At 50.1% G+C, this 12,230-nt stretch overlaps 1 protein-coding gene across 3 annotated transcripts in view; it reads right to left on the reverse strand.

Annotated features, from left to right (window-relative positions):
• Window positions 1-11,558, reverse strand: part of LOC100116867 (sodium channel protein 60E) — an 85,294-nt gene extending 73,736 nt beyond the window's left edge. Inside the window, exons 1-2 of one of the 3 annotated variants that reach the window (XM_031929597.2) lie at window positions 11,460-11,558; window positions 9,062-10,969 (exon numbers count right to left, since the gene is read on the reverse strand). In XM_031929597.2, coding sequence (XP_031785457.1) covers window positions 9,062-10,189 — 1,128 coding nt within the window. In that variant the 5' untranslated portion in view covers window positions 10,190-10,969; window positions 11,460-11,558. Of the gene's footprint in view, window positions 1-9,061; window positions 10,970-11,459 lie in introns of those variants that run through there. The other 2 variants (XM_031929594.2, XM_031929596.1) reach the window with 2 other exon arrangements.
• Window positions 11,559-12,230: the final 672 nt, after the last annotated feature.

Genomic DNA, 12,230 nt, shown 5'->3' on the forward strand with positions numbered 1-12,230 from the left:
GAACAATGAAGTTTTAAACTTTCAGACGCGCGTCGTCGGCCGCAGCGACGCCGCGCGATACAATATTGAGAATCTCAGGCCGCGGGAAATTCGAACGGAACGCCGTAACAAGAGCGCGGACTGCTCCGACATTTGCGAGCGAAAAAAGAATAATGCGATACACTCGTTTGTTTTTTCGCAGTTTCGAACCAAACGCACTCTCTAGCCCTCTCTTTTTATACCTTGGCTCGATAATTTTCAAGCGCAGAGGGAGCCATTGATTACTCTTCAGCGAGGCGCACTTTCCCGTATAATTACACGCGAAGCCGAACAGGAAACCGAGCCCCGCTCAAGTCTCAATGGCCCCTCTCTCTCTCTCTCCTACTATATATACACCGCGACTATTGACATTGCGGTGAGCTCTCCTCTCTCTCTCTCTCTCTCTGCGGTTTGCGACCGTTTCCCGCGCACGCTCTCTAATTCTATCGCGTCTGGCTTTCCTCGTTAGCGGCTTTTTACTTCTCTTTTCGATTCTACCCCGGAAAGTATGACGAGGCGATCGGCTTTCTTTGCATGGGCTGATGCGCACGCGCAGTTATCCGCGAGATCAGGCGGAAGTAATTACGCATTTCGAGAAAGTCGATTTCGAATCGCGCACATCAGCCGCGCGCAGATTGCTCTCGAACAAGCAGCACACGCACGCCGCGCGTTCACATCTCCAAACTCTCGTACAAAAGACCTAATTTCCCGTCCCCTCCAATACCTGCGGCTGTACCACTAGCAGTGCTAATATATAGATATAACTCTGCGCGTTTCTCGCGCTCTTCGCCGTCTGATCGCAGCATGGCCTTAACTACTTAGCACGCCAAGAGGCCTAACTAATGGAATCAGAGCTTCCAAGTCGAAGGAATTTCGACGCTATTATATAGCCGAGTGTGTCGTGTTTCTGTGGGGCTACTGTGTCGATATAAGATTGCGAGACCAGATCGCAGCCGGCGTGGAATTCAAATGAATCGCCGAATTTGGGATTCTGAGTTCGTCGATTCGGCGCAGGCCGACTGCTACTGCTGCTACAGCTGGCAATTGTTCGATCGAGATTCAGCTTTGATTGTCGTATATAGTTATGATTTGTCTCGTCTTTGTGAAATCGATTGCGGAGGTGGGCAAGGCTGTTGATTTCGTTTTTTAATTTGCATATATATGTTCGTACTGTTACAATGCCGCTACCCTAAGCGGGTCTTGGGCGTTGTCGTCCAGATCGGACGGGTGGGTGCCTATCACCACTACACAGCGCGTCCTTAGGTTGCGGATAGAGGAACAGCCCCTGAGAAAGAGGTTAGCTGCGAATAAATTGAATAAGCAGCCGCGGACAGCCGATAGGAACAGGCGTGGGTGTGATGAGCCCACACTGTCGAACGCATTCATCTAGAAACACTACGCAAGCACCACAACAACAAAAACACTTCACATTATCTCTTATCTCTCAATCTATCTTTTTCATCACACATTGCAAAAATGGGCAAAAATCCTGCTGACGAGGAGGATGCGGGAGCGATGACAACTGCCCCGAAAGGGGATGTGTAGAATGATTCGTCACCTGGTCTTACGCGGTAACGATGCCAGCGAAGGCGCGCTGCCTTGCAGGGGGGCGTTAGGATGCGAGAATGAAACCGTAGTGTGTCTGACGACGAGTTGACACTGTCCTCGTCAAAGTCGGAAAGCTCTCATACTCAGTTCTAGAGAGGTATGGGGGTTATCACCTCTAGAACGGTGGACTCACCTGCGATCGGAACAGGATCCGAAGCGCGCGGGTTTAACATAATATCATGGCTCAAAAAAATCAAATCCGAACCAAAAGGGACTTAAGGGTCGGAACTTGGAATGTTCGCAGTCTATACAGAGCAGGTGCGTTTAAAGAACTCGTAAAGGAAGCTGATAGGTACAATCTAGATTTGGTAGCAATACAGGAATCGCGGTGGCCAGATGGCGGAGTACTAGCATCGGGTAACTTCACGTACCTGTATGGGGCCGGGAGTGGGGGATCTCTAGGCACCGGATTTCTCGTAAGCAAAAGTATCATACATTCGGTTAAAAGTTTCAAATCCGTCAATGATAGGCTCTCGTACATCATTATCGAAGGTGAATGGTATAGATATGTATTTATTAATGTACACTGTCCTACGGAGGACAAAGAAGAAGAAGCTAAGGATCTCTATTACGAAACTTTAGAGCAGGTAATCGACCAGTTCGCGTCTTACGACACAAGAATAGTATTAGGCGATTTCAATGCTAAAATAGGTCGGGAGGAAATGTTTAGGCCTACTATAGGTAAGGAAAGCCTGCATGAAGCCAGCAATGATAACGGTATTAGGGTCATAAATTTCGCGGCTGCAAAAGATCTTATAATCAAAAATACGTGTTTTAAGCACAAGAACATACACAAGGCAACGTGGACATCGCCGGACGGGGCCACACAGAACCAAATTGAGCATTTCCTCATTGAAAAAAGACGTCATACTAATGTTCTTGACGTAAGGGCTTACAGAGGGGCAGATAGCGACTCGGACCACTTCCTAGTAGTAGCCAAATTAAGAGCTAGACTAGTAGCGAATCAAAATAGTAAGCGAGCAAACAAGGTAGAAAGCTTCGATATTGAGAAACTACGAGATAGAACAGAGCGAATTAGGTACCAGATAGAAATTAATAACAGGTTTCTGGCACTTGAAGAAGCAAACACATCGCCGGAGGGGAATGACGAACCGAATAGCTTATGGAGGGACATCGAAAAAACGGTAAAAGAGGCCGCGAACAAAGTACTGGGTAAAAAGAAAAAGCCAAAGAGCATTTCCTCCCTACCTATTTTAGCATTGAAATCGCCTAATACTATTCTTGTGTCGTAAGACGCGAACTGGTCGATTACCTGCTCTAAAGTTTCGTAATAGAGATCCTTAGCTTCTTCTTCTTTGTTCTCCGTAGGACAGTGTACATTAATAAATACATATCTATACCATTCACCTTCGATAATGATGTACGAGAGCCTATCATTGACGGATTTGAAACTTTTAACCGAATGTATGATGCTTTTGCTTACGAGAAATCCGGTTCCTAGAGATCCCCCACTCCCGGCCCCATACAGGTACGTGAAGTTACCCGATGCTAGTACTCCGCCATCTGGCCACCGCGATTCCTGTATTGCTACCAAATCTAGATTGTACCTATCAGCTTCCTTTACGAGTTCTTTAAACGCACCTGCTCTGTATAGACTGCGAACATTCCAAGTTCCAACCCTTAAGTCCCTTTTGGTTCGGATTTGATTTTTTTGAGCCACGATATTATGTTAAAACCCGCGCGCTTCGGATCCTGTTCCGATCGCAGGTGAGTCCACCGTTCTAGAGGTGATAACTCCCATACCTCTCTAGAACTAAGTATGAGAGCTTTCCGACTTTGACGAGGACAGTGTCAATTCGTCGTCAGACACACTACGGTTTCATTCTCGCATCCTAACGCCCCCCTGCAAGGCAGCGCGCCTTCGCTGGCATCGTTACCGCGCAGGATTTTTGCCCATTTTTGTAATGTGTGATGAAAGAGATAGATTGAGAGATAAGAGATAATGTGAAGTGTTTTTGTTGTTGTGGTGCTTGCGTAGTGTTTCTAGATGAATGCGTTCGACAGTGTGGGCTCATCACACCCACGCCTGTTCCTATCGGCTGTCCGCGGCTGTTTATTCAATTTATACGCAGCTAACCTCTTTCTCAGGGGCTGTTCCTCTATCCGCAACCTAAGGACGCGCTGTGTAGTGGTGTTAGGCACCCACCCGTCCGATCTGGACGACGACGCCCAAGACCCGCTTAGGGTAGCGGCATTGTAATAGAGGCTAAATTAGATAGCTTACAAAATAGAAGCGATAAGACCGTAGAAGAGTATTCTAAAGTAAGGAAACAGACGAGCGCGATCTACAGAAATAAGAAGCGGGAGTATCAAAAGAATCTTATTAGGAGAATAGAAACTAACAGTAAGGATAATAACCCCCGCGAAATGTACAGAGGGATTAACGCCATCAGTAAGGGTTTTAGGAGTAGAGAGCAATTGATGAAGGACGAAAACGGGGACTTCGTAACAAATGACAACGAATTACTGTCGCTGTGGAAAAATTATTTCGATAAATTATTAAACGTGCACGAAAATAGCGAAGAATTAGGGGACGAAATTCACACTGCTGAACCCCACGTGGAGGAACCGAGCTACCAAGAAGTAGAGGCCGCGATTAAAAAACTAAAAAACAACAAAGCCGCGGGAAATGACTCTATACCAGCTGAGTTACTCAAATATGGGGGCGTCGAGCTCACTTTCAAAATCTATAGACTAGTATGTGCCATCTGGAAAAATGAAACAATACCCGAAAATTGGAAGGAATCTATCATTATACCGATTTTTAAAAAGGGGGATAAGACAGACTGCAATAACTATAGGGGTATTTCACTTTTAGCAACGTGCTACAAAGTTCTGTCAAACGTAATACAAGCTAGACTCACTCCATTCGCGGAAGATATAGTAGGAGATTATCAGTGCGGATTTCGGCGCAACAGATCGACGAGCGATCAAATGTTTACCATAAGACAGTTGTTACAGAAAAAGTGGGAATTTTGCGAAACCATACACCAACTATTTATAGATTTTAAAAAAGCGTACGACTGTAGTAAGCGAAGCAAAATGTATCAAATTCTAATACTTCTCGGTGTACCGAAAAAACTCGTGAGATTAATTCAAATATGTCTGAACGGAAGCACGGGAAAGGTCCGAGTAGGCGGTAATATATCAGAACCCTTCATGATACGCGATGGTTTAAAACAAGGGGATGGGCTCTCTACGGTGCTGTTCAACTTAACGTTAGAGTATGCCGTTAGAAAAATGCAGGTTAGCCAGCTGGGCGCAACGCTTAATGGAACAACGCAGATACTAGGCTACGCAGATGATTTGGATATACTGGGGGATTGTAGGGAAACGGTAGCAAGAAACGCGGAAATCCTCATAAAAGCGGTGGAGTATACAGGGTTAGAAGTGAGTGAATCAAAAACAAAGTACATGATTGTGGATAAGCTAGGCATCTGCAGAGGGGAGGAAGATCTCAGAGTTGGGAATTTTACTTTTGAAAAGGTTAGCGAATTCCGGTATATGGGTACGACCATAAATGATAGAAACAAGATTAATGTCGAAATAAATAAGAGACTCCATTCGGGTAATGCTTGCTTCTACGCCGTGAGTAATTTACTTAAGTCGAGGCTGTTGTTTAAAAACGTTAAAATAAGAATATACAGGACAATAATACTGCCGGTGGTTCTGTACGGGTGCGAAACGTGGACTCTCACTAAGCAGGCGGACAACCGTTTTAGGGTATTTGAAAATAAAGTCTTGCGAAAAATATACGGGCCGCAGAAAGATGAGGAAACCGGGGAATGGAGGAGACTACACAATGATGAGTTACACAATCTGTACGCGTCACCAAATATTAACAGAATAATAAAATCGCGCAGATTGGGATGGGCAGGGCACGTAGCGAGAATGGGAGACGACCGTACGGCAGCGCGTGTCATGAAGGGCTGGCCGATGGTAACGCGACCTCTAGGTAGACCTAGACGTAGGTGGGAGGACAACGTAAAAGGGAATCTAGTAGAAATAGGACGGGTGGGTGTCGATCGAAGAGGTGCATCTTGGGTGGGGTTGACACAAGATAGGGCAGCGTGGAAGGCTTGCGTAGATGAGGCGATGAACTTTCGAGTTCCAAATGCCATGTAAAAAAAAATATATATATATGTTCGTACAATTAGTTAGCGTTTTTTGCTAAATAATGGCAAATGGCTCCAGTCCATTTCGGAAATTTTTCGACGCAGCACAGTTAAATATTTGTTTACATTTCCTTATTGAATATCGGAGCCCCGTGTCGATTCGGTAATTTCACATCTACGTCGTGCGCCGAACTTTTATTCGCAATACACGAAACTCGCGCCGAAATGAAAAAGCTCGGGGCGATACGAATAACTCAACAAATTAATGCTCGTTACCGCGAAAATAAAAAACAGGAGAATTAAATTCCTCTAGCGACTGTTATATTAGACACTACTCGCAGCGCACCGCGGGCTCTGTTTCATAAGTCGAAAATCCAGAAATACCAGCCGCCCGATGTGTGTACGAGGGGAATTACACGCGAATTCCCTATTGAATTTTAAAACTGCGAAATTCCAATCCGTCTACGCGAGAGTGCGCCCGCGTATATTCACCGATAAACAGCAGAACGCGAAGGGAAAAAAGAAACGGGCATGTACATGCACGCACAAACGCGAGCTTTGTTCGCGGCGCGCAGCGACGCCAAGTTAGGAAAGCCAATTTCCGGTGCAAGTGCAGTGGCGCTGGAATTCCTATACACACGCGTTCGAGCCGATAAAACCGAAGCGAACAGCGTCCGCTAAACACTGAGTATTTTAAGCCATTGTTCATACTGTGCTGGGGAAAAAAACGTCGTCACGTTGTACGCATATCGCGAAATAGTTATTGAAATAACCGTGAAAGTATCGATGTGTATGGCACGTGATCGCCTGCGTGTCGCCAGGAGAATCACGTATATCAATCGTCGGAATTTACAGCCACCGTGCTGCGGGGTGAATTAATAATTCACGCTTTTTGCTATTGATTTTTTCCATCTTTAGTGCCGCATCAGCCGTACTTGTAGCTCGGCGACAAGCGTCAATTAGCGAGCGGTCGATTAAATGGAATAGAGAAGAATGTATAGCTATATGTATAAGGATTCGATTGGGTTAAATGTACAAAAGCTCTCGGATATAATCAGTTTCTTCTCTTCAGCGCTGAATATTAATCGAGGCATTATCGCTCGAAGTCGCTCCGCTTAATCGAGGACGTCGAAAGAGTTTCGAAATCAAAGAGCCGCATATACGCCGGTGGCGAAGCCCGTAGTGCTACTTACTCCATCGCATTTGCATCGAAACAGTAACCCGCTCACGGCCGTATATACAAAGTATAAAAACAGCGCATCGTTTCGCCTATACTACACGCTATCTCTCTCTTTCTCTTTCGTTCTCTCCCTTAATCTTTCATTCGCTGCTCTTTCCTCCGGCTCACGCGTCGCCGCTGTGTTAGTGTTATATTCTTCGGCTTTATGCCTCTCCTCTCGTTCTCTCGCGTCTTCATTTTTTCCCCCGCCTCCGACGCGCCTCATCGTTTATTCAGCGGCAAACTCGGCGAAATCTAATCTTCGCCGCTAAGATTTCGCTCGCGGAGTGGTCTTAATTTTTAACGGATATGCGCAGTTATTCGCAGGATGGAAGGCCAATGCGGCATAAAAATAATTCGATTTCTCGAGCGGTGGCTCTTTTCTCCCGGCTGAAATTACCTCGTCGGGATGTGAATGCATATATTGCAGCGGTATAAAAGGCTTTGCATTCATGAGGCAGGTTTAATAGTGGGATGGCTTCGAATGTAAGTATACAGATCGCGAGAAATATTATTACGACTACGGAGTAAATCGGGGAAAGAGAGAGAGAGAGAGAGAGAGAGAGAGAGAGAGAGAGAGAGAGATAGGAGAGAAATGCGTTTCTATTATTGGAGTTGGGAATCGCGATACAGGTACGGGACATCGATCGGTTGACACGATTGTGCAATTTACAATGGCGTACATAGAAACGAATTTAGATTCGTATCTTGTAAACATGTAAGCGTGAAGAATTTTTCATGCATCTTTTTGCTAACTATATTACAGATAAATTTGAATTGTTCAGAGGAATTTATAAAAGCTACTGTTGATTCACTAGAATCGATTAATTATATTGAAAGCTATAGAGCTGAAAGTCTTTTATTGATACGATCTCAAAATATCGAAGGTTTGGAATCGTATATCGGCGAGAATAGACTACAATAATGGTATTGCGAAGAGCAAACATTTTTGAATGTAAATTGGTGCTCCGTTTGTACGTGAATTATAAATAAGCGCGAACAGCGGGAGCTCAGTAATTTTTGTCAATTGCTCCAAAAGTTCTGGCTAAAATAAGACTTCTATTTTTAAATATTCTATTGCATGTACCTACTTTTATTTATGATCATAATTTCTTCAAATGTTTTTCTATAAAATAACGTTACCAATTATTTAAATCAGCATTTCGAAATCATAACTTTTACGTTTCTCCCAAAATCAAGGATAATTCGTCATTGTTTTTGTATTCTAATTTCGTCCAAAACTCTAGAAAAGCTACAGGCAAAATTGCAATGGCGCCCCGTATACTTGACGGCCGTTTCCTGTACATTATACAGCGCAATGGTGCAAAGCACCTGAATAATCGAACGATTCAATTTTCAGAGAAGCCGTAATTTTTCATCGTATCAACCTTATGCTCGAGTTCGCCTCCCCGTCTCTCTCTCTCTCTCTCTCTCTCTCTCTCTCTCTCTCTCTCTCTCACTCTGCCGTTTCAATTACTTTGACTACAAAGACTGTTATTGGGTTATCAAGTTCCATACTGCTTGCAGCCGCTTCTCTTCACGGCAACTCTTTATCGCAGTCTCTGAACTTTCTTAAATTTCCAGCAGCTTATTACCCGGCTTTTCTTCTCACGTTCGTACGCCGGAAAGGAATTTCCAATTTTCCTAAACAAGTGCTGAGAGAAGTCCACAGCTCTGATGAAACGTATTCGGCGATCGCACACACGCTCGGAGAGATCTTCAATCTTCTATATATTATAGGGAGCACCGCGGCATCCGGGCCGAGCAGAAATCAGTAGCGACAGCTATGGATTGTTCGCGCGAGGCTCGCTGCAGCAGGACGTGTATACGCGCGCGGCTCTGAATATCAAGTGACGTGTAGTTGCGCGGTAATCGCTGTATTCCCGCGGATCGAGCTAACGGAGAAGGAGGAATGGGGAGAGGTCTATTTACCCATTTCGATCGCTGTACGCGCGTGTATGTGTCGAAATTCCAAACTCGTTAGCACCACCAACATCGAGGCGATGCGGGCTAATGCACCCCCCAGCACGATCTTCGCCCGTGGTCTAACAGTGAAAATCGAATGAAAGCTCGTACTCACCTCGTCGTAAATAAAATTGTCGATCTCCTCGAGGGGCCTGCCGTAGAGATTCGAGGGAAAGGGTTCGAACTTGTGGGGCAGCACGCCGCCGTCCTCGACGGAAGTCTTTCTCTTGGGCTGGAAGCCGTAGTCCCTGACGAGCTGCACGTGCTTGTTCTCCAGCCTGTCGAGGCTGTCCTTGGTGAAGGGCTTGACCTGCTGCTTGGCGGCCGCCTTGCCGCCGGAGCTGCTGTACGAGGCCAGTCTCGCGCCGCTCGGCGTGAGCGCGCTCCGCGCCTCGTGTCTGCGTCTCAGCTCGTCGAGCTCGTCGGCCAGCTCGTCGTCGGCGACCTCGTCGGCGCCCTCGGCGTCCCCGTCCTCGTCGTTCTCGGCTGGCGCCTCCTGCTGCTGGAGAGGCGTGCCGGCGCCCCCGTCGACGGCGACTTCGGCGCTGCCCGAGTCGGCCCCGGTGCCCGAGTCGGCGGACAGGCCGGCGGTCGTGGAAAGCGGCGGCCTGAGCCGGTTCCGGCCGCTCGACGTCCCGGGGCCCTCGTCCAGCAGCTCCACGTCCTCGGCCATGATCTCGTCCTCGTCGTCGCGGCTCCGGCTGCTCGCGCTCCGGCCGCACCTCGCGAAGATGACCGAGGCCTTCTCGTCCTCCTCGTCCCCGTCCGTGTCCTCGTCCTCGTCGTCCTCGTCGTTCCCGCCATGCCGGCAGTCGGGGGCGCTTTCGAGGAAGACGCTGTCGTCGGCGGCGGGCCGCGGTGCCGGAGCCGGCGGTGGCGGGGCCTCCGGCGCCGGTCTGACGGGCAGCGGCGGCGGGGGTCGAGCCGCAGCAGCCGGGGCCGGTCCGACGCCGCGGCGACCGCGGGGCTGCCTCACCTGGGGTGTGCGCGGGGGCACGGGTGGCGGGACGGGCGGCGAATGCTCCGGCCCAAGGTTCTGCAGGCTGCCGGTGAGCTGGGGCCGGCGATCGGCCAGGTTGTCGGCTGCGAACGGCCTGGGCTGGGCCGGAGGCGCTGCTGGAACTGGCTGCTGCTGGAGGCCGACCACCTGGGGCCGATCCCCGAAGCCGTTGTCCTCCGAGCTGCCGCTGCTGCGGGGATCTCTCTGTCCCTCGGGCTGGCCAGCGGCTCTCCGCGATGTCATTGGTCAGGTCGGTGCGGCTGCTGGCGATGTCTCGAGAGATGCAGCCGCTGCCTGCTCATGGTAGCCGCTGCCGCTGCTGGCCTTCTCTTGCTGCGTCAGACGCGGCCACGTCTGGTTTCCGCTCGCCGCCGGTCCTCCATCTCTCCGGCTCTATTTTCGGCGTCTGCGAAAGCTCTTCATCTCCCGGAGAAGCTCGCTTCCTCGCGCGCACACTCAGAGTCTTAGTATCAACCGAATATGATCTCGCCGCGCAGTATGCTTTGCAATTTACATGGCTGTCCGCGCGGCGCTGATTACTACTACTCTATTACTATTAATCTTCTTTGGAAATACGAACTACGAAGTCACAGTCATCGGATGAGCATGGCCTTGGAATATACGCCTGGCATATTCTCCCAACTACGTAGGCGAGTGCTGTGCCGCTGCTGGTCTCACGTGCAGCCGTCGCGGCTCCTGATCTCGCGCCAGCGCCTCATGTCGTCCGCTACTCTCCCCTCGCTCTCCTTCCACGGCATCGTCGTCGTCGGTTTCTCCGCGATCATCTGGAAGCGCGGCGGTAGCGGCGGCACTCGTCGGCTGCACCGGCACTCGAGGCTCGCCCCGCTACGTCGCACATGTCACAACATATACATACAATAATTATAAAAGCGCCGCACGCGCGCACTTGTGGAGCTTCGGCTGCTGCTGCTGCTGCTGCTGTGGTATCTCTGCCTGCCGTGTTATCGCTCCCCCAACGTGTGTGCGTGCGTGGGATTGTCGCTGACGATCGTCACTGCCAGCCTGCGAAAGTAAACGGACACTGGTACTTCGAACGTGTCTCCTCCAAAGCTCGCGCGACCGTCGTGCACATACACCTGTTGGGCATCGCGGGGAAAAGGATCGGAGCGAGCTACCGCAGCGGGGACAGGTGTAGGCCTATAGAGCGAGAGAAAGGGAGCGCGACCTGCGAGAATCGATCGCGGTCGAGCTTTCGCAGGAGAGAAGAGCTCCGAGGCCTTCGCGGCGCCAGCCAGTCCGAGCTGCAGCCGCTCGGACGAAAAACAGAGCGAGCGGGGCAGGGTGGAAGCGAGGAGGAGCAGGAGGGCAAGACTGGGTTGCGCGAGGAGAATGCACTCCGGGAGCGAGAGGAGGCGGATGAGGCGCGTAGCGGACCCCGTAAACGAGAATGCCTCTCCGCCGCCCCTCGACGTCCCGATCGAGTGGCCCAGCGTTCGGTGTATGCACACGAGAGACGCACAGACGATACGACGAAAGAAGAACGCGAGCTCACGGCTGAACGACGGGCGTCTCCGGCGAGAGTTGAGGCGGCACTGGTGACCGAGCGCGAGCTTGCCTCCCATGGTGTACGTGTGTGCGAGAGAGAGAGAGAGAGAGAGAGAGAGAGAGAGAGAGAGAGAGAGAGTGAGTGAGCGTGGGTGGAGGGGTGGCGCGGAGCTTGCGCGCCCGCGCGTATCGAACCGCCGCTGCTGCAGCTCTGCCGGGGGGAGGTACGAGGGTGCGCTGCAACCGCCGCCGAACACGCAAGGAGCCCACCTGCGGCAGCCAGCTTCTGCAGTCTACCTTCGCGCGTATGGCTCTGGGTCAAGCCGCCGTGGGTGGCGATGCCCGCTCGGTCATCTGTGCGTCGCTCGCGCTACGTCCCGAGACTGCCGTCCTGTCGATCGGAGGGTATTCCCCGATTCGCTCGCGGAGCTGACGTTCGTTCGGGATCACTCTTAATCGATAAACCCCGAAAAAGCCTGACCCGCGACGATGCTGTTGATGAAATAAAGCAAGACAGCTCGTATCCCCAGAGCGCACACGGAGAACAACTGACTCCCGCAACAAATCCGTGCGTGCATACACTCGCGACTGCAAATAATCAAGAGTCGAGAGACACATACTCAACGCGCGCGGTCGGAATAATTCATCGGCTTTTTCGTGCAGCGCCGCATACCTCGCGCGCGCGAGCATAATATACACGCATAAACTCAGGCTCGTGAGCGAAATGCCGCGGCGGGATTCCCCCAAGAAAATTTGCCCCCCTTCCAGCTCTCGGCGG

The sequence above is a fragment of the Nasonia vitripennis genome, chromosome 4 (assembly GCF_009193385.2).
Source record: "Nasonia vitripennis strain AsymCx chromosome 4, Nvit_psr_1.1, whole genome shotgun sequence".
Taxonomy (NCBI): domain Eukaryota; kingdom Metazoa; phylum Arthropoda; class Insecta; order Hymenoptera; family Pteromalidae; genus Nasonia; species Nasonia vitripennis.